This window comes from Pelophylax lessonae, assembly GCF_965119305.1.
Source record: "Pelophylax lessonae genome assembly, chromosome: 4".
NCBI classification, from domain to species: Eukaryota; Metazoa; Chordata; class Amphibia; order Anura; family Ranidae; genus Pelophylax; species Pelophylax lessonae.
Genome location: NC_138771.1, coordinates 167620179 through 167646539, shown reverse-complemented (window position 1 = coordinate 167646539; position 26361 = coordinate 167620179). Strand labels below are relative to the sequence as shown.

The 26361-nt window shown below is 43.6% G+C and overlaps 1 protein-coding gene across 1 annotated transcript in view; it reads right to left on the bottom strand.

Annotated features, from left to right (window-relative positions):
* Nucleotides 1-6890: 6890 nt before the first annotated feature.
* The window catches only part of TAF3 (TATA-box binding protein associated factor 3), a 202509-nt gene continuing 183038 nt past the window's right edge, over nucleotides 6891-26361 (bottom strand). Inside the window, exons 5-7 of the mRNA XM_082252859.1 lie at nucleotides 25331-25583; nucleotides 17839-17945; nucleotides 6891-7819 (exon numbers count right to left, since the gene is read on the bottom strand). Coding sequence (XP_082108985.1) covers nucleotides 7708-7819; nucleotides 17839-17945; nucleotides 25331-25583 — 472 coding nt within the window. The 3' untranslated portion in view covers nucleotides 6891-7707. The remainder of the gene's footprint in view (nucleotides 7820-17838; nucleotides 17946-25330; nucleotides 25584-26361) is intronic.

Genomic DNA, 26361 nt, shown 5'->3' with positions numbered 1-26361 from the left:
CCCCTGGTCAGAATGCTGATTGGCAAACCTTTTACAACCATGCCCCTTCGACAGAAGCCAGACGTTTGGACCGGCTGCCGCACACACGGGCCAAATTTCAGCCAGTTTCTATTGAACCAGTCGATATCGCCCGATATTTAGCCCGGGTGTACCGGGCCTTAATCTTCAAATGGATTCCTGTTGATTCCTTGTTGAGTTTATACATGGGACACCTTGCCTACCAGAGTGGAGGTGATTGACCACCTAACGACTGCCCACCGCAGATTTACTGCAGTAGGCAGCCGTTCCTGGGCAAACCAACGTAGTACTACGTCACTCGCTCAGGAGACTCTAGGGGGTGAGCGCGCACCACCGGCTGCACGCTCCCACCCCCGCTCGTCAGCCGGGGAGCCAGTGCGTGTGACCGGCAGCGCCGATGGTGGCCGGCCACTGGCGATCTCCCGCAGCTGAGAGAGGAGGACAGACAGCTGATGTTAACAGCCGTCTGTCATTCTCCCTGAAGTGATCACAGAGGCTATGTGATCCTGCCATATAGGATCGCATGTCTCTGCGATTACTTCACAAGCCACGCCCCCTGACATTTAGAATCACGCCCCTAGGGACACATTTAACCCCTTGATCACCCATACTGTTAACCCCTTCCCTGCCAGTGTAATTTTTACAGTAACGGTGCATATTTTTAGCACTGATTACTGTAGTAATGTCACTGGTACCCCCAAAAGTGTCATAAATGTCAGTTAGGGGTCCAATCTGTTCGCCGCAATGAAAAAAAAAAAAATTGCAGATCGCCGCCATTACTAGTAAAAAAAAAAAAATTTAAATGACAAATCCTTCCCGTAGTTAGTAAACGTAATAACTTTTGTGCAAACCAATCAAAATACGCTTATTGCAATTTTTTTTACCAAAAATATGTACCAGAAAACAAATTGGCCTAAAATGTTAAAAAATTTTGATTTTTACATTTTTTTTTGAGAATTTCATATAAAAGAATGTGAAAAATATTGTTATTTTTTCAAAATTGTCGCTCTTTTTTTGTTTATAGCGCAAAAAAAAAAAAAAAAAAAAAAAATCGCACAGGTGATCAAATACCACCAAAAGAAAGCTCTATATTTGTGGGAGAAAAAAAGGACGTCAATTTTATTTGGGTACAGTGTTGCACGACCGCACAATTGTCCGTTAAAATCACGCAGTGCTGAATCGCAAAATAGGGCCTGGTCATTGAGCAGCAAAATCCTCAGGTCTTAAAATGGTTAAACCCCACTCTGCCATTTAATTGCTAAAATGCTGAAACTAAGAAGGAAACCCGGTGCGCCCTATCACCAAAAAGCATGCAGACAGAAAAAACATGGCTAGGTTCCCTGAGATTCAGGATCATTTACATTTTTAGGTTGAAAAATCACAGCCTACAAGGATTTGGTCCTATGAGGTGGTCCATCAACACAAAATGCAATAAAAATTGCAGAACTAAGGATGAGAGAGCCTGTTACGCACAATTTCATGTTTATCTTCCTATGTTCTTCAGGCCTGATTTACTAAGCTCCAGTCTAATGGAAAAATCAGACTATTGTTTTACAATGGAGTTGAAATCACCAAATATAACCAGTTTGAGGCATTTATCGTTTCTTCGAGTAGGAAAGCAACAAACATGCAGGCCAGAAACAGCAGCATGAACAACTGCGTCTATATACAAACACTCCACATCATTATGATGACATTTAGTTTCAGATCTTAGTGCAAGGTTTAAATAAATTACAAAATGAACTTCTAGAATTAAATGCGGACCTGGAAATAATTTCCACCCATTTATAGGAAGGGAGTGTTTCACTCATCTTTCCCTCCAAAAAAAGATGAAAATAACCCAATTAAATCTCTAAGAAATGTTAACTTATCAAAGACTTTCAGCCACTTCTGTGGACTTTCCATGTACCGTAAGCCAGGAGAACTAGACAGAGGAGGAGCATCCTTCAAGGCTGCATATCTGTTTTTCATGTTTTATAAGCCTTTTGCTCTAACTTGTTCATATTAGTAGTTTACCAAGTCCCCTTTTTTTCTTTTTTAAATAAAAGGGCTCCTTAGAACGGTTAAATAAGCAGTGTGAAGAAATCCAGATAATAGATTACATGACAGGAGATGGGCAGTTTGTAAGAAGGGCCTTTATTACCGGGTTCAGAAGGTTGCAGAAAACAGGCTCACAACGAGACAAGCAATCTTGTGTACTCCAGCCACGGCCGAGTAATGAATCAGCATCCCAGTGTCAGCTGCAGAAACTGTGCCTGTGATGGGAGCCACCAGCTTCTGGTCCAGGCAAGGACCAGATGTAAAGTTGTCCAGACTCCTCCACTTTACAGTAGCAAATGGGACGCGTTTCGGGGAGAATCTCCCCTTCCTCGGCCAAGCATGGTTTCTGCAGTTGACAAGGAGATGCCGCCTGGCTGGGGCTGGAGAGTACAGGACCGTTTCATTGGGAGTCCAATTTCTGCAACCCTCTCAACCATATTTGTGAGTGTGATTCTTCTAGAATAAATCTAATAAATGTTTCAATATGCTACACTATCAGAATCTTTTTGCACTGCTTTCTTTTATTTATTTTTTCACATATGCATACGTCTCCCTGAATTTATATCAAACCAGCAGCAACTGAACCAGATTAAGCGCGTCATTCATTATCTAGATATTGAGCTTTACCTCCGAGACTGAATATATAAAGTATGTACATACATTATTGGTTACTTATGTTTCACCAGATTGGTGATTTTTTTTTAAATAGGGCATTTTTTACTTTTTTTCATTATAGCAGACATGCCTTGCAAATTGCCTTTCTCTTACAAGGTGATGGTCACCTCACCCCCTCGTCACCCCATGACTTCCATGTTTGCAGTCTTCTAACATCTTGAATGGCCAGGCCAATGTAACATCTATGCAAGAGCTTTTTGCCCGGTTACTATATCACATGGATATTATATATGGAGCTGCACATAGCCCAGCTCAGTGTGCACTTTTTTCTGTTATAAACAGACTACCGGTCAGCATATTTTGAAACCCTGACAGTTCAGATAAATGTGCAGAGCAGGAAAGTCAGGAGGACAAAAAGTAATAATTCTAGATTTTCAAAAGAATAAGTATGGCAGCCAAATATTTTCATATGAGCAGTTCAGCAATGTTGGCCTCTATGTTTCTGAGCAAAAACATTGTTTTCCTCTTTGTGCTGCTGATCCTAGTAAAGCTGTCCATACATGGCTCAAATTTTGGGAGATTCCACTGAAATTCAAGCCGTGGGTTTCCCTGTTGGCACGAGACAGACAAGTCAATTTAAAAATCCAAACGGCTGAATAGTTAATGCATCCTAACAGATGTAATCCCTTTTAGGGTTTTCAAATAGTTCTGAGTTCCTAAAAACAATAGATGGTAGTGGAGGTTACTCCTGTCCACACTGCTGAGAATGAATGGGAGGATAGCTTTCCTCTCGTACAACCCACTGACGGAAACAAAACCTCTATGGCTAGCTTACAGAAGAACTCAACTCACTGCATCAACCTCTTTATTTTAGCCCTCTACCCTCGCTCTTAAACAAATTGGGAAAAAAAAAATAAATAAATAAAATTGACTTTGATGTTTGCTATGCTGCTGCGGCAGCACTTCCTGGTTTCCGGCCTAGGCCAGGCACTGCTGCCTCCTGTGATTGCTACGCCACAGCCTTTCCAGGAGGCAATGTGTTACTAAGCTGCAACTGCAGCACAGTAGATTTATCCATGTGTGCACAAACACTGCCAGGCAATATAGTGACAACCTGCTAAAATCTGGGAGCATTTGTGCATACGTGTAGAAACCTGCCATGAGTGCACAGACGTATATGCACCAGAGTTTGTTTATTGGCGGGACGAAATAGGGAGGGGGGGGAGGGTAGGGGGATTCAGAGGTTTAGTTCCCCTTTAATATGCCTTTTAAAGACAGATAGGTCTGCCGAGAAGTAATCTATGCTGGGGGGAGCATTTAAGTTTGTGTAGGCAAAACTTTTGTTAGTTTTGCATTGAGAAAGACAGGATTTTTTTTTAGATAGAAATGCGCAAAACTTTTTTTTTGATATTTGTTGTTTCTGATCATGCAGTCTTTCATATCTGATACTTCGCGTACGAAAATTGTACAACAGTACTTCCTAAATGAAAATTGTTCGTTCCGTTTACGCATGAGAAAGATTTTGGAGTTTGTCCTTTTGGAAATGTTCTTTTGCAAAGTCAGAATCGGATGTCAAAAGTGGTGTACACACTATACAAAAATTGAACGATCGTGCCTTGTAGGGAATTTTTCTTCTGATTTTCTCAGTGTGTATGGGGCTTTACTTTCACTTGCTGCCCCAGAACAGAACAGGAAACAAGAGAAAATTACTGCAAAAGTAAATTCTCATCTACCATATACACTATATTGTCATAAGTATTGGAACGCCTGCCTTTACATGCACATGAACTTTAAAGGTATCACAGTCTTAGTCTGTAGGGTTCAATATTGAGTTGGCCCACCCTTTGCAGCTATAACAGCTTCAACCCACAGTCTCTTCGCTAATTCATCCTAAAGGTGTTATATCGGGTTGAGTTAGGACTCTGTGCAAGCCAGTCAAGTTCCTCCACCCCAAACTCACTCATCCATGTCCCAGTCATAGTCCAAAGGATTCAACATTTAATTGATCCACCCTTTGCAGCTATAACAGCTTCAACTCTTCTGGGAAGGCTGTTCACAAGGTTTAGGAGTGTGTCTATGGGAATGTTTGACCATTACAGTATTCCAGAATCGCCTTTGTGAGGTCAGGCACTGATGTTGAATGAGAAGGCCTTGCTCGCAGTCTCCACTCCAATTCATCCCAAAGGTGTTTTATTGGGTTGAGGTTAGGACTCTGTGCAGGCCAGTCAAGTTCCCCCAACCCAAACAAGCTTATCCATGTCTTTATGGACACTGGTCCAAATCATCTGGTGGAGGGGGGATTATGGTGAGGGGTTGTTTTTCAGGAGTTGGGCTTGGCCCCTTAGTTCCAGTGAAGGGAACTCTTAAGTCATCAGCATACCAAGACATTTTGGACAATTTCATGCTCTCAACTTTGTGGGAACAGTTTGGGGATGGCGCCTTCCTGTTCCAACATGAGTGCACACCAGTGCACAAAGCAAGGTCCATAAAGAGATGGATGAGCGAGTTTGGTGTGGGGGAACTTGACTGACCTTCTCAGAGTCCTGACTTCAACCTGATAGAACACCTTTGGGATAAATTAGAGTGGAGACTGTGAGCCACGACTCAACATCAGTGCCTGAACTCACAAATGCTCTTCTGGAAGAATGGTCAAACATTCCCATAGACACACTCAAACCTTGTGGACAGCCTTCCCAGAAGAGTTGAAGCTGGTATAGCTACAAAGGGTGGGCCAACTCAATATTAAACCCTATGGACTAAGACTGGGATGCCATTAAAGTTAATTTGTGCACGTAAAGGCAGGCATTCCGATACTTTTGACAATTTAGTGTTGATGTTACTGGAACAAAAGTCCAAAAAAGGTCTCCCCTCACTTCTTGTTCTGGTGACAACGCTGACATTTTGCATTTTTCTTCACAGACTGTCCTGGCAACGACAGTGGCATGAATCTCACAAATGGGGCCAAAGATAGCAATAAAAATCTGACAGAGGGTCAAATTTTTCACTACTTTACAAGCACTTTAAAAAGGAACTGTGTTGCAGAAGAAGCAGCAAACAACAGTCATTCCAGGTAACATTACAAAGTATTCTAGCACTCAACATTCTAATGCAGGTATTTCCATTCAGTAAACATAGAAGCTGACGCAAGGCATGTTAAAGCGGTATTAAACCCAGAACCAAAAATGTAATAAATCGCAGCTTACCAGTCATTAGATGTGGTGGCTGCATTTGTTTCCCCATTTTAGGCTTTTTTTCCCCCGGTGATCTGGGCAGTAAACACACCTCCTGAATTAGAGTTCCCCCCTCTCTGGATCAATGAGAACAGGGGGCATTTTTGGACAGCAGTATTATCAGTCTGGGGGAAGGAGTGTGTTAGATGGACTAGTAAATTGAAATACACTACCAAACTGAAGCTGAACTCCAGCCAATACTTATATAAGAAGTTACAGTAACCTTTTTTTCCTTTTGGGATAAAAAATAAAAAAAAGCTGGTCAGTGTTAAATGGTTTGCCTCATCCCTGTAACTTAATCCATCAGCAAGAGCTTGTCCTTTTGAAAGAAAAAAAAAAAAGGCCTTACTGGCTGGATCAGCAGACAAAAATAGAAGAAAGAAAAAGCCTAAAAAAAAGAAAACAAATGCAGCCATCTCATCTAAGAATTGGTAAGCAGCAATAAAATAAATGTTTGCTTTTCAGCTTAATAGAAATTAAATTTTCATTTGCACATGGTAGCAGTGTTGTAAGGATATTTACCTATGCGTGGAGAACTTCTAAAGCTGGCTATAGGCTTTTTTCAACCAGTGGGCATAAAAAGAAAAAAAAAAGAAAGATTCCTCCATCTACAATTTACACAAACCAGGTGGATGTTGAACGCCCCCCTGGGACATTGCATTCTGACCATGAGATCTGCCGCTGTGGCTCACTGGCCGCAGACGCTGATCAAAAACGTTTTTCAACAGAAGTCGAACAATCAGTTTCTGTAGAACAGGGACAGCAGCGAACTGATCAAAAATGTCCATCCATCTCATGCCAGTTTAGGTCTTTTTCTGGTTTTATATTAATGCAATATTATGCTGTAATTAAGACAAAGCAAACAGACTGCATAAATGTTCTTATTCTGCTGTTCCACCCTTTCCATAGATTGAATCATGCTAATGTAAAGTTATCCAACCATTTTTGGAACAGATACAGTTTACACAGTCAAGATTACAGCACAGATTACATTTTAAACACACTTTAATATATACAAAACATACTTTCTGAAGATAGATAACAAATGTGTTGCTGCTTTAAGCGGCTTTGTAAAATGGCTGTCACAACAGCAGAAAAAGGACTTTACACAGAAATACACTTCTCTTGCCGAGGGCCAATTCAGCGCAAAGCCAAGGGCACTGAACCAACATATGTTAAGTACAACACAAGACGCTTGGATAGATGGTTAAAAAAAAAAGTCCAAAATAACTCTAAAATATATTACAAACATCAATGAACAGCTAGAAAAAAATGGAGAATAGAAACATTTCTTTAAAAATATATATATATATTTCACAAAGCCGGAGGTCATTTATTTATATTAGCAAAAAAAAATAAAAATGGGGGAAAATGGTGTAAATAATAAAGAAATGACGTACTTGACACATACATAGCTATAGAACTGCGCCTGATTACGGAGAACAGCAGAAATGAAAAGCAAATTGGTTGCAGTCCAGTCAAAGTCTTTAAAATCATTCACTACATTTTACAGTTCGCACGGATTTATCAAATAGATTATAAGTTTAATTTGTGAAGACAAAAATACGTCTATTATACAAGAAAAGAGCACTGCTGGATCTATATAGGAGAAGGCTTTATTTGGGCCAGTTCCTTGTGACGGGGCTTTCCACAGATACACTACGTCTTGGTTCTTTATCTGCCAGACAGACCTCAGCCTGGGGCCTAATGTCTTGTCTATCCATATCAGTCCACAGAACGGAAAACACGGCTAATCCACAAGTCCCTCCTATGAGAAGCACAAGGATGGATATGAAGCTAAGGGTTAGTGAGCTTTGTGCTTCCGTTTTTTGTGCTTTTTGTCCTTCTTCTTGCTGTCACATTTGGTACAAAACCACTGATCAACCTCTGGTTCTGCAGTTAATCCAACGCAAGGCCTAAAAAGAGAAAAACACAGGACAGAAAAAGGTAAGCGCATAAATGTCACCTTAAAGCATTATTTAAATGCATTCACTGAGCATCAGAATCACACAGCACATAGATCATATTTATCAACTGTCCTTTTAAAACTCATCAGCTCCTAAAAAAAAAATCAAGCATGTTGTCAAATATAGCTTGCTACCATTTCCTTTTTCGCCTTTCTAAGCTTATTACTGGTAATAACCTCTTCCAGTCCGGGCCAATTCTGGCATTCCTCTCCTAAATGTAACTAAACATTTTTTTGGCTAGAAAACGACTTGGAACCCCCAAACAAGATATATATTTTTTAGCAGAAACCCTAGAGAATAAAATGGTGGGTGTTACATATTTTTAAGTCACACGATATTTGCACAGCGGTTTTTCAAACTCAAATTTTTAGGATAAAATACACTTTAAAGTGGAGTTCCACCCTAAATTTATACTTACCTCCGTCTTCTCACTCCGGGTCACCTGAAAAACAAATGGATAATCGCAATTTTTTTTTTTTTTTTTTACTTACCTTGTAGAGAAAATATACTTACCTTACTTCCTTCTTCCTCCCCTCGGCGGCCACGGCGATTCGTCACTTCCTGGCTTCTGCAATGATTCCTGGGAGCTGAACGTCATCGCTCCCAGGAATCAATGTGCCTACCCCGACGTCAGTTCCGGGGCGTGCGCGTCATTCCCTTCTAAACAGCTTCTGGGCAATACATGATACAGGAGGTGGTCAGAGGCTGCGGACATGATACAGGAGGTGGTCAGAGGCTGCGGACATGATACAGGAGGTGGTCAGAGGCTGCGGACATGATACAGGAGGTGGTCAGAGGCTGCGGACATGATACAGGAGGTGGTCAGAGGCTGCGGACATGATACAGGAGGTGGTCAGAGGCTGCGGACATGATACAGGAGGTGGTCAGAGGCTGCGGACATGATACAGGAGGTGGTCAGAGGCTGCGGACATGATACAGGAGGTGGTCAGAGGCTGCGGACATGATACAGGAGGTGGTCAGAGGCTGCGGACATGATACAGGAGGTGGTCAGAGGCTGCGGACATGATACAGGAGGTGGTCAGAGGCTGCGGACATGAGCACTGAGGGGGGGCTAGAGAGCACTGAGGGGGGGCTAAAGAGCACTGAGGGGGGGCTAAAGAGCACTGAGGGGGGGCTAAAGAGCACCGAGGGGGGGCTAAAGAGCACCGAGGGGGGGCTAAAGAGCACCGAGGGGGGGCTAAAGAGCACCGAGGGGGGGGCTAAAGAGCACCGAGGGGGGGGCTAAAGAGCACCGAGGGGGGGGGCTAAAGAGCACCGAGGGGGGGGGCTAAAGAGCACCGAGGGGGGGGGCTAAAGAGCACCGAGGGGGGGGGGCTAAAGAGCACCGAGGGGGGCATTTTTACATTCACCGTATAGCACTGGTACAGGTAGGTGTCCTTCCGGGTCTACGGTAACCGAAACGGTTAACGCCCCCTTTCGCGTCATCATCACGTTCATGCGGCCGGCCTGCCCTCCAGTGACGCTTCCACTGCCTCATTGGTTGATAATCTCCCGGCTGTTACTGCTGCTAGTCAGTCGCAGTGTCTCCAGGCAAACCGCGACCGGCCCTCCCCGCTGCCTGATTGGGTCATCTCTTCGGCTGCTGCTGGCCAATGACAGCACGCGCATACCGCGGACCCGGAAGGACGCTAATACAGCAAAATGTAAATACAGTATGTGGCAATATAATCATAAAATAATTAAGCATCCGCTCCCCCACAGTAATTTAATTCCATGACTTTTCCAAAACCTAGTGTGTTTCCTAATTTTCCATGACCTTTCCAGGCCTGGAAAGTGTCATCTAAAAATTCCAAACCTTTTCCAGGATTTCCAGGACCGTATGAACCCTGAATGCTTTAAAAGCATCAGTTTAGAGAAACACGGGGATTTGGCGCTAAAATTATTGTTCTCGCCATGGTGTTTGCAGCGACATGCGGTGCGATCGCTGTTTACACATGCCCCTCCCATTTTTTTTTTAAAGCTCTCCTAGTTGTCTTTGGAGGGCCTTTTAAACAGAATCTGCACAGAATTTGTTTTTCCTTTCTTTCTCTTATTTCTCTTTTTTTTTTGGTACTACTTACAAGTTACATTTTATTATGTGGCCCATCTGAATAGAAGTCTCAGTCTTTGCAATCAACATGTTTTGATTATAGTTATTGTTATTTGTAATGGTCCATGGCCTTATAACTTGGCTAGTGGACCTACATTTTATGGTTACTGATTGTTCTTTGTTTTTTTCAGTTTTTGGTTGTAAAAACTGAATTGTCATACCATAACTAGGTGTGTATCATGCATGTGTGAGTGTTCGCATTTGCACGTGAGCATGGGGGAACGGAGGTGTTTTAAAAATATATATATATTTTTTTTTTATTAAATTTTTTTTTTTATTTACAAACTTTTTTTATCAACTTTTCGTTTACATCCCTTGCAATAGCATGGGTTGTGACAGATCCTCTTTATGGAGAGATCTGGGGTCTATTAGACCCCAAACCTCTCCTCTGGCCTCCAAAGCAGCCGATCAGACACAGATTGGTCTGACCGGCTGCTTCCCTGACTTAGAACGGCCAGGCAAACAAGCAACCAAAACAGGAAGTGATGAAAACCTCGTAACTTCCCGTTTCTGACGTCACACATTGGGAGGAACAACATTCAATCTTCTCACTGTGTGTCCAGAGGTGGATGCCGCCGGTCGCATCCTTACCGTGCTCTCTGACGGCACAGTAAAGGCGGCGGCAGGTGGGAACCCCTTATGGTGACTGTAAAAGTAATCCAGCAGCTTGTTAGCCACTCAAATTATGTTTATTTTGTGCAGAATCGCCAGCACTAAAAGATATCTCAATAATTGTTGAAGCAATGGCAGAGATCACCTTAAGTGCCGGTTCACATATGTGCGGCTGCGACGATCGCATGTAATATCGGAGCGCACTGCTCCTTAATTACATGCGATCGGATGTGCAGTGCAAATTCAGCCATACACTTTATATGGCTAAATTCGCACTGCACCCGCAGTAAAGTTGCACATGACCCTTTTTTTGAGCCGCATCAGGATCGGATCGCACAGTGGTTCACACTTGTGCGATCCGATCCTGTGCGAACCGTAAGATCGCACTGCAATATGCGATCAAACTGGGGGTGTCGTTAACATTACATTGACACCCCCAGCGTATCACATATAGCAGGGTGTACTGCCAAGGGTGCGTTTGCGATGCGGGAACAGGCTGCAAATTCGCAACCTTCCCGCATTGCATTAGTGTGACCCGACACGCACTTTCAAAAGATGTTTATAAACGTTTGGTGTACAGGAAGGGGTTCAAAAATGTTCTTCAGTTTGGTTGTTTGCAAGCATGCAGCAGATCCGGAGTTATATCTACAAAGTTATATCATGAGCCATCCATAAATCTGTAGCTGCTGAAGCCAGATCTTTATTAGCTAGGATGAATTAGTGTGCCAATACACAGTGTATTTCCACTTTTGCAGCCAAACTGAGATAACCCCTACTTTACACTTGTTACATGTTCTCATTCACAGAGCATAACATTAAAAATCATTTAAAACTGCTGCTTACCTTTCTAACTGCTGAAAAATCTTGTATCATTTTCCCATTCTATGTAATGTTAAAGAGGGGCTGGGGAGTTCAGTTTAACAGGAAAAGTTCACCTTTGGGAACATGTTTCACCTGTTTTTAGGGTGGAACATGCAACTTGATCCAGCTCCTGCAGCCGCTACCTAATCCCCCCCCTCCCTATGAAAGTGGGCCAGGGATCTTCTCCCCACATCAGCTGTAACTATTTAAAAAAAGCGTGGTGGTGGGGGGCTCCGCCCATATGGTCGCGTCATTCATTCACAGAGTTCTGTGAATGAATGAACTACAAGTAGCGACAGCCTTTGCGGCTGACAGCTTGTAGGTCTCAGTGAACTACCAGAGTGCTATTGAGTTCTAGATAGATAATGAATTAGTCCTGTCATTGTGTAACTGCCTTCTCATACAAGGAGAGCTTACACTGACAATCTGCAGGAGCCCTGCATTGCACCTATGATCTGCTGATCGCGGGTGCAATGCTTTCCAGGCTCCTACAAAAAATAGTAGTAAATGGACATTTTTTACCGGCAAAAAAAAAGTGCATTATTTTTTATTTCGTTTTTTTAAGATGGATTTAGCCTTCAACCCCTTTGCTCCCAGCCCATTAAGGGATTTCAGATGCAGAGGGGCAGAGCAGGGTTTATGCCGCTGTGATTGGCTGTCACATGATTGGAAAGCTCCAGATCGCAAGATGCGTTTGGGAACTTTCTGTTAGCTGCCAGTAACTGTGCCGGGAGCGCGCACTCTCAGCACAGCTGTGTCTGCAAATTAGTATGCAAATATGTGGCTTCTTAGTGCTAAGGCCCATCCACGAGAGGCTGCATATTTGCATTCCGTCGGCACCTAGGAGTTAATCTTGTTGTGCTGGCAGATCTCATTATCAGTTGTAAATTCGATTTGAACACAGTCTGCTCCAACAAAGGTCTTCAAGATCTAGGAGCTGGACTTCTGATTAAATGAGGGGGAAATCAGTCTGTCCTCACTGAAAAACTGTTCAGAGTAGCTTACAGTCTATTGCTTAAGGCCTGCTTCGAATAACTAGAAAGATATTAGAGCTGCACAATTTAAAAAAAAAAAAAAATCACAATCTTGATTCAACCCCCTCACGATCTTATTCCGGCATTTCCATAGTTCATGTTAAACAAGTGCAGAGCTGGTCTTTGCTCAAAAAGCTGTAAAAAAATAAAAATAAACTAAACAATTTTTTGCTGGAAAATTACTTGGAACCTCCAAACATTATATATATATTTTTTTTTAGCAGAGACCCTAGAGAATAAAATGGCGGTCATTAAAATATTTTATGTCACACTGTATTTGTGCAGCGGTTTTTCAAAAGCAATTTTTCTTTTAAAAATACACTTCAATGAATGAAAAAATAAAACAAAATAGTAAAGTTAGCCAATTTTTGTTTTTGTATAATGTGAAAGATGATGTTACGCCAAGAATCGTGAGAGAATCGCGATCTTTATACTAAGCAAAAAAATAGCGATTCTCATTTTATCCAGAATCGCACAGCTCTAATAAACATATTTTTAAAAACATTTTTAGGCATGCCGTTTGAATGGGAACACATAACATATAGTGGGTTTTTTCTTAAATGTGACTGCAAAAAAAGAAATAAAACATAATAGGGGAGGGGTGGCCTACTTTCATTGGCTTTCCAGTGAAACAGTACAGCTGTGCAAAAGTACATTTTTTTTCCTTTTGGTCCTTCTTCAGCCTCTTTAGCTCTAAAATGTGGTTGGGCACTCCTACTTCACCAGGTACAATGCAGGACCAACAGCCATGTCATTTGGATGGAACAAGGCCTCTGGTCCAGCATGATATGTGATGGTGTTAGAAAGCGGGGCTGCAATAAGAACCGTGAGAACCCGGGAAGAAGGTGGCTTGGGGAATATGGTGGTCACAAATTAACTTGTAGGGATGAAGAGAACAAAGACTGTGCATTAAAGAGGTTGTAAACCCCAAAACATTTTTTTTTTTGCAACCTGCAAGAGAAACACATAATGAGCTAGTATGCATCGCATACTAGCTCATTATGAAATACTTACCTTAGAACGAGCCCCCGCTGTGCAATCCGCTTACCTGCATGATGGGTGACATGTCCAGTCGCCCGTCATCCGGGATCGCGGCATCCGGCCATCTGATTGGCCGGAGCCGCGGCGAGGTCACTCCCGCACACGTGCGCGGGGGCCGACGGTCACGGCACGAGCGGCCGTTCCTTCAGAGCGCATGCGCCAGTGACGTCACTGGCTGCATGCAAGGTGAATATCTCCTAAACAGTACAAGTTTAGGAGATATTTAGGAGATATTTACAGTACCTATAGGTAAGCCTCATCATAGGCTTACCTATAGTTAAAAGTTACAGAGGAGGGTTTACTTCCTCTTTAAGTTAAACATTTCTCTCTACGAGTCTATCCAAATAAGCAAAATTTTCTTAATAAGTTGGAGGGGGAGAGAGACCATTCTAATTATATGATCACTGCCCAGTTAGGATTTAATGAATCATGAGAAAAATAAGTGAGAAATCTCTTGTGAAATGTTGCTCGTTATAAAACAAAAGCCTTATTGAGTTGCACATCATGCCCTTTAAGGATAAGTCCACCCTAAACACTAAAATCCCTGCATCTATAGACCCCCTCGATCTAAGACGAACCTATCTAGCCCTGTAAGGAAGATATCATTATACATACTTTTTTTGAAGCTGATCTGACCCGATCCCGCGCTGACCTGTCAGCCACGGCTTCGCTGTGGAGGTGGGTGCAGATCCGACAACAGAAGCCCCATAGTAACTATGGGTGACAACACTTCCCATTCATTTCACAGCCATTGCCGGCCGTGTCATCTGCAGAGCTTCCGCCGCTGCAGATCAGGTCGGATCCGCTTCAAAAAAGGTATGTATACTGATTTCTTCTTTACAGGGCTAGATAGGTTAGATCAAGAAGGTTTATAGATGCAGGGATTATAGTTTTAGGGTGGACCTATCCTTTAATGTCATTAGGCCCTATTCACTTAAACAGTGCAAATAACAGTATAACAGTAATAATTTGCAAAAATTAGTATCCCAGGGCAATCCAACTTCAAACTACGGTACTAAAGATAAATTTATGAGATTACTAAAACAAAGCTAGTGACCGTTTTGTCTTAATATAAAAGTGTTTCAGTGACAAGACACATTGTGAAAGTGTCCTAGTGACAGAAGTATGATCGTTGAATGTAAAATACATTGGGACGTTAGAATAAACTCATACAAAAAAAAAAAAAAAAACAGTTTTCAAAGGAAATAAAAAATAAGATATTAAAGAGGTCTTCTTCTTGGTAAGGTACACACCGATCACATGCTAAAGATGATTTATGCTAGAGATGCTTTCACATGCCAAAGATCAGCCACTGTGCTAGATGGAATGAAAGCATTGAAAGTGTTTGTCAGCACAGGGTCATTGAAATGTATAACATAATCAAAAATCATACCTTTCCAGCAGCCCACTTCACTGCTCCCCTGGGGGCTGCAAGTATTTACTTACTTCTGGGTATGTGAATATCTGCTCCCTCTACCACACACTGTGGTTTCTCCTGCCAGCTCAGACGTCAATACAGGACATGAGAGTTGTCGCAAGGTACCTTAGCAAGAGGCAGAGGTAAACAAATATTTGCCCCGGCCACCTGAAGAAAATGGTGAGCAGTGAAGTGGTGACTTTTCAAGAAATGGGCTCCCAAAAAGGTAAGTATAGGCAGTTTTCTACTTGCAGGTATGTTTTACATACAAGTGACCCTGTGCAGAAAGGGATGCTTTTATAATGAGCAATTAAAATTATTTACCAGCTCTATGCAGTGGTTTTGCAAAGAGCAGCCCAAATCCTCCTCTTTTTGGGGCACCCAAGCAGGCTCTTTCCTGAGCCACTGCTCTGTCTCCATTCACACAGAGACAGCCATGGATCAGCCCCGCCCCCTTTCCCCTCATTGGCTGTGATTGACAGCAGCTGGAGCCAGTGGCTACCATTGCGGTCTCAGCCAATGAGGAGGTAGAGTCCCTGTAGAGCCGAGGCTCTCGTGCACAGCGCTGGTCACGATGGGGCTCAGGAAAGTATTAGATGGGGCTGGGAGGCTGCTGGACATAGGTGCCTTCATGCATAGACTGCATAAGGGTGAAAAACCTTGAGCCTTTAAAACCACTTTAAGGCTAGCCTCAGATAGAACACTGTACTTAGACATATAAACAATCTTTAAGGATCCTTTCACACCGTACTGTACACGTGTGTGCACTGACAGGCATTTAACACGCATTTTCAAACACACTGTTGCATCACATTGCGCTTTTATGCAGGTTGGCATAGGTTTTCATGTCATCTGCCATAAAGTGACAGGAAAATATTAACATTTTTCATATCTTTACTTTCACTTGTGTTGGGTGTACATGCGCTCATGTGCATTGCTTTAACCCCTATCCTGCTCTGCATTCCTTTAATAGGGTCTGTAATAGTGATTGACCGATATCGGTTTTTTGTTGCAGTTATCAATATTTTGGCCAATACATATCGGTATTGGCCGATATTTTTGTACCTTTAAAAGAAAATTTATTTTTATTATTTTTTTTTGACAGGTACTTTTGTGGTGGGATCTGGGGGTCTAAAAGACCCCAAACACCTCCTCTGCACTTAAAAGCATTTAAAACGCCAAGTTTGGCTGTTTTGAAAGCTGTCATTTTTTTTAATCTGGAGCCAGACAGTACCTAGAAGTGATGTCACTCATGACATCACTTCCGTTTTTTTTTTTGCATGGAGACCCGATCAGAGCCCAATGCGGCTTTGATCGGGTCTTCGGCGGCCGTGCAGGCTGGTTGCCTGGGTCTCCTGGTGGGATAGGTGGCGCCCCCTGCCGCTCCTTGTAATGACAGCCGAGCGGCTTCTAAGCCGCATCGGTTGTCATTACAAGACAGCTGACTGTCGGCTATGGATGCCGGTACCGGCGTGATGCCTCTAGCTGCCGGCATCACTCCAGTACAGCACTTTCCCCAAATATCGGCAATATCGTCACCTTGGTGGCCAATTCTGTTATATCTATATATATAAGTGCATATTGGCCCTCGATATCGGCTTTGCCGATAATCAGCTCATCCCTAGTCTGTAAGCCTGGTGGGTGGGTGGGAAGGTTCGGCAATCATGTAACTACTGTGATTGGCTATCACAGTGGTCACATGATCGGGTGCTTTTCCCGCCCACTACCGATCATTAGTGGGAAGCAAGAGCTGTTTTGACAGTTTTGTCTCTGTGCCGAGAGAATGCAGCGAGCGTGCTCTAAGTACAGAACCATCAGCTGCACAGTGACGCATATGTGCAGCATGTGGGCATTTAGGATCACGCTTTTGCCACCACATGTGTGTTATGCAGGCGGCAACAGGTTAAATGCAGACAGGTCGCTTTTTAAGGTAATGCACATGTACACAACATTATGGTACGAATGAGTCGCATCGAAAAACCATTGCTTCCTTTATGCCCTTGCAGCGACTTGATATGGAGCGGAAACGCACACTGCACATGGTGCGATTGAGTCTTTATACAAAAGACTGCTCCATAAACAAAACGTATACTTTAGCATCAGATCATTTTAAAACAATGCTTCCAGACAAAGCAGGGCATCCGTGCTGCTTATGATCTTTTGACTATGTGGAGATTGAAAAGTCGACAAACTTCAGCCATACAGATGATGATGGTTTACGCAAGATCTTTGCTATGATCAAAGGAGGTTTGAAAATGCACATTTCTTGCTAAAGCCTACGAGTAGCTTAACATTAAAAACAAATTGTTTTTATGAATAATTATAATTTAAATGCAGGAGTAACAGCCAGTTAAAAAAATCAGACACAAAGCACAGCACCTCTGTACTAAACACAATACTAAATTGAAAAGCAATAGTGCTGATCTCTGGTCAATCTCGGCATGTGTGCAGTTTCCCGTCAATCAGTATTACCTCGTTTATGCGCCGTACAGATAAACAAAGCCTCTTAGCTTTCTTGCCATTATCAGTAAATATAAAGGTGCGCAACATGCGCTATGTTTTTAAATGGAATGTTATGACCAAGAGCCATTCAAGCATTGTGCAATTTAACAATCCTCAACCCGGAAGAAAAATTTCTACGCACATAACCCTGCCTATTTATCGTTCTAAACAAACAACGGCTAATACCTGAATTTAAAGAATGTACATATTAATTTTTTTATGTAAAATATTAAACACAGTAAGAACAAGGTCAGCCAAATGGCAGTGATTTTGAACAACTAAACTTTATAAATGTTTTTGAAGGCAAGGAAATGTGCGGCTTGTAAGATCAAAGCATGCCATATTTAATGCCATATTACTTCATTAACCAGATCAGCTGTCAATATCTTACCAGTGGTACCAATCGTCACATCCATCACAGCCAATCATTGGACTACCGTCATCTGGTTTATTGCATCCTGGACAGATCCAGATCTGATTGCCCCATTCATCTCGGATCTACAAACAGAAAAATATGCTGTAAAGGCCTACATAGAACAACCTAAATTAAAACACACCAGACACTATCAAGCTTCATGAAAACAATATCATAAAACATGGTTTTTCATTTGATACCGAAAAATATGTAGATCATCAGACCAGGGCTTGGAGGAAGCCTACGTTACCTTTTAGAAGGGAATGACCTGACGTGTAATAATATATTATCACCATTGTCTTACTGCAGAATTTACCCAAATCTGTACACATGCACAAAAAGGATCAAAAAAGGAACCCGTACCATTTACAGCTATGGTCAGTGAAAACCACTTATAAAAACACCAATCACCTACAGCTAAGCCCCCGTTCACATAGGAGCGGCCGCCACAGACTTCATAACATTGAAGTCTATGGCGGTCGCCCCAAAGAAGCTCCGGACCCTTTTTCTAGGTCGGAGCGACTTGTGTCGCTCCTATTAGAACGGGTCCGCAGCTTCCCTATGGGAGGTGACCTGCGGCGACCTGTGAGGTCGCCCTAGTGTGAACCGGCATTAAAGCAAACAAAAAAAAAAAATCAAGAGTGTAAACATTAATTTTTATTTATTTAAGGTATTTATATAGAGCTGACAATGTATGAAGTGCTTTACATACATTATACCTTCACATCAGTCCCTGCCCTCAAGGAGTCTACAATCTAAGGTTGGTCCCTCATGTGCATGGGACCAATTCAGACAGTGTCTTTGGAGTGTGGGAAGAAACCGAATTACCCGGAGAACACCCACGTCAGTACAGAAAGGACAAGCAAATGCCATGTAGGTAGTCTTGTGGTTAGCATTTCTGCTTTGCATCACTAGAGTCATAGGTCTGAATCCTAGGTAAGCCACTGTGCTGCCCTTGTTAAACAATTGTACATGATCAAACACCAGTATCTAGAGCAGGGGTCTCAAACTAGTGGCCCTCCAGCTGTTGCAGAACTAAAATTCCCATGAGGCATTGCAAGACAGAGTTACAAGCATGACTCCCATTGACAGAGACATGATGGGACTTGAAGATCCGCAACAGCTGAAGGGCCTGCCATTTTGAGGCCCCTGATCTAGAACATGGTTTCTCAGCAAGGATCCATCCTAAAGCTGGCCACAGATGGTTTGAATCTGGGCCAGTTCAAGCAGGCTGATTGTACCCAAGTCCATCTATCGATTGACTTGGGTACAACCAGTAGATTGGATTTCTAGCATTTGATTGTTGCCAGTGGCCGTAACCGCTAGCAATAATCACTGTTCTCCCGGCAGGGACAGCCGAGGGACCGCCCACAACTCTGGGTAGAAAAAAGTGCTGGAGCCTACAGGACCAAGGAATAGGGCAAGTAAAACTATATTCTTGCACCTTAAGTCTAAAAAACCCATTTAACTGTTGCAGAGCAGGGAGGCCCAAAGCCAGGGTAGATTATGTTTAATTCTCAAAGTTCCACTTTAATGGTTTCATTGTTTAGAACATACACCATACCTTTATGACCACCCACCCAATATGAAAAAAGCCCCCCTTTTGCCGCCAAAACAGCCCTGACCCGTTGAAGCATGGATACCACTAGACCTCCAAGGGTATGCTGTGGTTTCTTGCACAAAGCCATCAGCAGCAGATTCTTTAAGTCCTGCAATCTGTGAGGTGGGGCCTGCATGGTTTGGACTTTTTTTTCAGCACATTCCACAGAAGTTCAATTGGACTGAGATCTGGGGAATTTGGAGGCCAAGTCAAAATCTCAAAATTTATGTTCCTTAAACCATTCTTTCCATCAATAATTTTTGCAGTGTGGCAGGGCACATTATCCTGCTGAAAGAGGCCACTGCCATCAGGGAATATGGTTTCCATGAAGGGGTATACTTGGTAAAGAACGTTTAGGTAGGTGGTACTCGTCAAGTAACATCCACATGATTGGCAGGACCCAAGGCTTCCCAACAAAACATTGCCCAAAGTATCGCACTGCCTCCACTAGCTTGCCTTCTTGCCATAGTGTATCTTGGTGCTATTTCTTCCCCAAGAAAGCCGTAGACACACACACAAACACATAGCCATTTACGATTCGAGTAAAAAAACATGATTCATCAGACCAGGCCACCTTCCTACATTGCTCTGTGGTTCAGTTCTGGTGCTTACATACCCATTGTAGGCATATTGTGGACACTGGTCACCCTGACTGGTCTGTGGCTACTCGGCCCCATAAACAACAAACTGCGATGCCCATTTGTTTCTGCTTTCAACACATCAAATTCAAGGACAACATGTTTATTTGCTGCCTAAGATATCCCACTGACTTTCAGATGCCATTGTAAGGAGATAATCAATGTGTTTACCTGTCATGAAGTTATGGCTGATCAGTATAGTTCTCTATGCATCCTTGTTTATAATTTGCACACGTGGACAATTAAACTTTTACAAAACCTGGCTTCTTTACAGGTTTGTTAAATTCAACACATGAATTCATTTCCAATGTCCCAGGAAACCCAGAAAATGTACCAGAAGTAGAGCAATTCTATTTCATTAGCTATCATTTCTATGCAGTAAACCCTGAAACTGTGCCAAAGACAGAGAGTTCAATGTACTTTAAAAATAAATTAGAATACCTTATGTATGCTCTCCATAAAACCTTGCAGAATAAGTGCACCCAGCTTAACAAAGGGGTCAATATGAAGTGTACTTTCTCAAGCCTTTGTTGTAAAACTTCTACCCTTTCAGCTTCCAGCATTATCAATCACATTCAAAAATAGGATACATCTGATTTCTTGATGTTAGGAACCAGTGGCGGCTGATGCGTTGGGGGCGCTGCCCCCCCTATCCATGCGTCTGGTCCCCTAATCTACATGCGGGGCGCCGGAAGCATGGAGTTCAATGGGATTTTTTTTTCTGAGTCACCTGATTAGAGCCAGAGGCTTTAATAGGCTTCAGAAAAGGGAGGACCCGGGGCGCAGAGCAGTGCCCCCTGAGGCCACCCATTGTGTGACAATAGCAAATGAAAATTCGCTATTGTCACTCGGATCCTCCTCCTGGCCAATCAGGAAGCGGGTTCGAGACCCGCTTCCTGATTGGCCGAAAGGCAAAAACCAGGACATTGGCCGAGGAGGAGGCGGGAGACTGAGGAGAAGCCGCCGCTGCATCAGGTAAGTGCACTGGTCGGGGGGGGAGGGGGACACACACGCTACGCTGGTCACTCTGCACTGAAAAGGGGCACGATGATCTCTCTGCATTGAAGGGGGGCACACTGATCTCTCTGCATTGAATGGGGGCACACTGATCTCTCTGCATTGAATGGGGGCACGCTCATCTCTCTGCATTGAATGGGGGCACGCTGGTCTCTCTGCATTGAATGGGGGCACGCTGGTCTCTCTGCATTGAATGGGGGCACGCTGGTCTCTCTACATTGAAGGGGGCACGCTGATCTCTCTACATTGAAGGGGGCACGCTGATCTCTCTACATTGAAGGGGGCACGCTGATCTCTCTACATTGAAGGGGGCACGCTGATCTCTCTACATTGAAGGGGGCACGCTGATCTCTCTACATTGAAGGGGGCACGCTGATCTCTCTACATTGAAGGGGGCACGCTGATCTCTCTACATTGAAGGGGGCACGCTGATCTCTCTACATTGAAGGGGGCACGCTGATTTCAGGGGAATTGAATTGCATTGAAAGGGGGCACGCTGGTCACTCTGCACTGAAAGGGGGCACGCTGGTCACTCTGCACTGAAAGGGGGCACGCTGGTCACTCTGCACTGAAAGGGGGCACGCTGGTCACTCTGCACTGAAAGGGGGCACGCTGGTCACTCTGCACTGAAAGGGGGCACGCTGGTCACTCTGCACTGAAAGGGGGCACGCTGGTCACTCTGCACTGAAAGGGGGCACGCTGGTCACTCTGCACTGAAAGGGGGCACGCTGGTCACTCTGCACTGAAAGGGGGCACGCTGGTCACTCTGCACTGAAAGGGGGCACGCTGGTCACTCTGCACTGAAAGGGGGCACGCTGGTCACTCTGCACTGAAAGGGGGCACGCTGGTCACTCTGCACTGAAAGGGGGCACGCTGGTCACTCTGCACTGAAAGGGGCACGCTGGTCACTCTGCACTGAAATGGGGGCACGCTGGTCACTCTGCACTGAATGGGGGCACGCTGGTCACTCTGCACTGAATGGGGGCACGCTGGTCACTCTGCATTGAATGGGGGCACGCTGGTCACTCTGCATTGAATGGGGGCACGCTGGTCACTCTGCATTGAATGGGGGCACGCTGGTCACTCTGCATTGAATGGGGGCACGCTGGTCACTCTGCATTGAATGGGGGCACGCTGGTCACTCTGCATTGAATGGGGGCACGCTGGTCACTCTGCATTGAATGGGGGCACGCTGGTCACTCTGCATTGAATGGGGGCACGCTGGTCACTCTGCATTGAATGGGGGCACGCTGGTCACTCTGCATTGAATGGGGGCACGCTGGTCACTCTGCATTGAATGGGGCACGCTGGTCACTCTGCATTGAATGGGGGCACGCTGGTCACTCTGCATTGAATGGGGGCACGCTGGTCACTCTGCATTGAATGGGGGCACGCTGGTCACTCTGCATTGAATGGGGGCACGCTGGTCACTCTGCATTGAATGGGGGCACGCTGGTCACTCTGCATTGAATGGGGGCACGCTGGTCACTCTGCATTGAATGGGGGCACGCTGGTCACTCTGCATTGAATGGGGGCACGCTGGTCACTCTGCATTGAATGGGGGCACGCTGGTCACTCTGCATTGAATGGGGGCACGCTGGTCACTCTGCATTGAATGGGGTCACGCTGGTCACTCTGCATTGAATGGGGGCACGCTGGTCACTCTGCATTGAATGGGGGCACGCTGGTCACTCTGCATTGAATGGGGGCACGCTGGTCACTCTGCATTGAATGGGGGCACGCTGGTCACTCTGCATTGAATGGGGGCACGCTGGTCACTCTGCATTGAATGGGGGCACGCTGGTCATTCTGCATTGAATGGGGTCACGCTTGTCACTCTGCATTGAAGGGGGCACGCTGGTCATTCTGCATTGAAGTGGGCACGCTGGTCATTCTGCATTGAATGGGGGCACGATGGTCACTCTGCATTGAAGGGGGCCCCTTTCACACTTTTGTGACCTCAAAGTCACGCAATTTTTTACAGCGTTTTTTTTGCCACAAAGCAATGCCCATTACATTTTCTGTTTGCGCGCGCTCCCTCCCCCCCCCCCCCAAAAAAAAAAAAAATTGAGCACCAGCCACCACTGTTAGGAACTGTAAAAGGGGTTGTAAAGGCTCAAGGTTTTTTTTTTTTTTACCTTTATGCATTCCATGCATGAAGGTTGAAAACCTGTGTGTAGCGCCCCCCTCCCCAATACTCATCTGATTTTCCTCTTGATCCAATTATGTGCACAAGAGCTGAGCTTCACCTGGGTCTCTCATTTCTCATTGGCTTAGACAGCAGCGGGAGGTAGGGAGCGGGCCGAGCCACAGCTGTGTGTCTTAGCGAGCATGCACCAGTGGGTCACTGGCTGAAGAAGTGGAACGTCGGCGGGGGACCCGAAAAGAGGAGGATTGGGACTGCTCTGTGCAAAACCTCTGCACAGGGCAGGTAAGTATGAAATGTTTTTTTTTTTGGGTGAACCTTTAATGTTACTTTATTTCCTCCATCCACCTTGTTTGTATGGATGGAGGAATCTGTAAAATGCACTCAAAAGTAAAATGTTCCATTTTCATTTTACGGCTCTGTACTCCTTCGCTGTATTACTGATCTTTTTACAGCTATGTGTACTGTTTCCCAGGTACAAGAGGTCTTTTTATATATTTTTTTTTTTTTTTAACTATTCTATTACTACTACTATGAAGTACATCCCCCACCTTATAAACATACGTGTGGTTGGAATATTTGCATACAGATCGAATTGCAGGAGGAAATCCAACAGAAAAAAATTTGAAGCAGTATTTGAATACTAGCAATTTTTATGTACGCCAACATATTTATGTAAATGAGGAGGAACGTTCTCCTTAAAAAATACACTTTATTAGACTTGCTAAGTTCCAAGCTTTGTATTTTTACTTATTAGCCAAACACTCCTATTCAACTTGCTGATAACATCAAGGGTATAAAAAGTTGTTACTGAGTAACTTTCCATTTACTTTATGACATCGTTGTCACTTTGAAATAAAGGACAAGTAAAATTAAACTGGAAATGTAGTCCTACTGATGAGGTAATGTTCACCACTTCAATTCTGTTAGAAAATTGCCTTAACTGCAATACATTCCATTTAGTCCCCATGTAACAGTAGTGCTGACCTAAAACCACCCAAAGCTTTCAAGCAATGTGAACCATCAGAACATTTGCCATGTCATTTTTATTTATATTTTTTTTAAATAAGAACCAACCAAGAGGGCCACTTACTTGTATAGTGAAGGCAGATACAACCCCAATTCCAAAAAAGAGTTGGAAAACAGAAAACGTATCCAATGTTTAAACTAAGAAAACGCATACAATTTTAAGAAAAAAAATAAGATAATTTTGAAATTGATGGCAGCAACACAAAAAAAAAGTGAGGAAAGGGCCATGTTTACAACAGTGTAGCATCCCCTCTTTTAACAACACTCTACACACATATGTAAACTGAGGAGACCAGTCGGAGTTTTGGGAGAGGAATGTTGTCCCATTCTTGCCTGATATAGGGTTCTGTTTAAAAAACCTGGGTGATCTTTGTCATATTTTTAGTTTCAAGATGGGCCAAATATTTTCAGTTGGTGAAAGGTCTCGACTGCAGTCAGACCAGTTCAGCACCTAGACTTTTCAACTATGAAGCCATGCTGTTGTCAAAGATGCAGTATGTGGTTGTGGAAAGTTGTGAACCCAAGTGTTGCACCGCCGCTGATATATTAAACAAATTAAATACAAAAATAGTGCAAATGTGCAAAGTATATACTGTGCAAATCTCGCAAGATCACGCAATAAATATACTCCAAATTCATATATATTAAATCATATAGCTCATATAATCAATCAAGTGTCCATCAGGTGCAGATAAAGTGCTTCTGTGCTTCACTGTGTGCATGAGTTGGGGTGATCCCCTTGTGGTTGTCTACTTTAACAGAATGCTTGACAGCAGCTGTGAATTTCAAGAGTTGTGACGTGACCCATACATAGGCTCCCATGACCCAGCTGTTGGCGCTCTCCCCTGCAGCAGCAAAGCACTGACACAGCCAGAGCTGCAGATCACATGACCAGAGCAGTAAATATTAGAGATAAGTACACATATTATATTTTATTTTTATTATTTAATTATTTAATGTTTATAACTCTACATCTATATGGAATAATAATAAATACATGCTGTAAAGAAAAAGATTATTAATCCCGACCACACTTACCACATAGGTGCTGACGGTCTCTGTTACAACACTCCTGTAAGGAGCCTTTGAGTTTTCTTTATTTGGTGCAGGGGCAGCAGGAGGTGGATTTGGAGCGGGTGATGCAGCTGCAGGGGTAGGAGGGGCTTGGACTGGAGGAGGCACAACAACAACTGGAACGGGTGCTGGAGACGGGGCAGGTGGAGGTGATTTAGGCAAGGATGGTGTTGTAGTTGCCTTTGCATCTGGAGCGGATACCACTTTGCTGATGACACTAGGAAAGACAAAAAAAACTCATTAAATCTGGACCTTTTCTTTGAAATATTAAACAGGATTCCAATAATTTAGCTGCATGTCACAAACCTTATCTGTATACAAAAGAGTACTGGCAATGAAAGCCAAACAATGATTATGAAAGTTTAGAGTATTGGCACAACCAATAAACGTGTAGAAAAAAAGGAGGTCAGTAAAAAGACAGCTGGACAGTTTCCTTCCTTTGAATATTGTACTTCCTTCTCTAACCAGTTCTCAGACCTCACCTACTGTGCGTACATAACATGCACTGCTGGAGAAGGTCAAGGCTTGAAAACCTTTATTCTAGAAAGCACCTCCAAGAACACAGCATAATAATTCAGGGGCTTCTCGAGACACAGGGGTTTTCGAAATACTGTTTTTCAGCTGATACAGCATTACCTGTAGAACTTCTAATTTAACGGCAGAAGGGTAGTGATTTTAAAAAAAGTCTAGATAAGCCTGGCATTTACAAAAGTCATTAAGACAGGGAAGTAAAAAGAGTCAAATCCCCAAACACTTAATAAAGATCGACCCACTAACTCATTCTATCTAATCGTAGACTTGAGGAGAAAGATGTTCCAACAATCCTCAGTCACGATCCTCAGCCGCAGATAGCGGGGTTATAGAAGGGGTATATTGACCACCGAGACCAATATATCCTTGGCATTATTTTGGCTGAAGAAAAAAAACTTGTGTATGGCCAACTTTAATCTTAGTTGTGCTTACGTTTTTGGTATGTGGTGCTAGATTATCTTGGT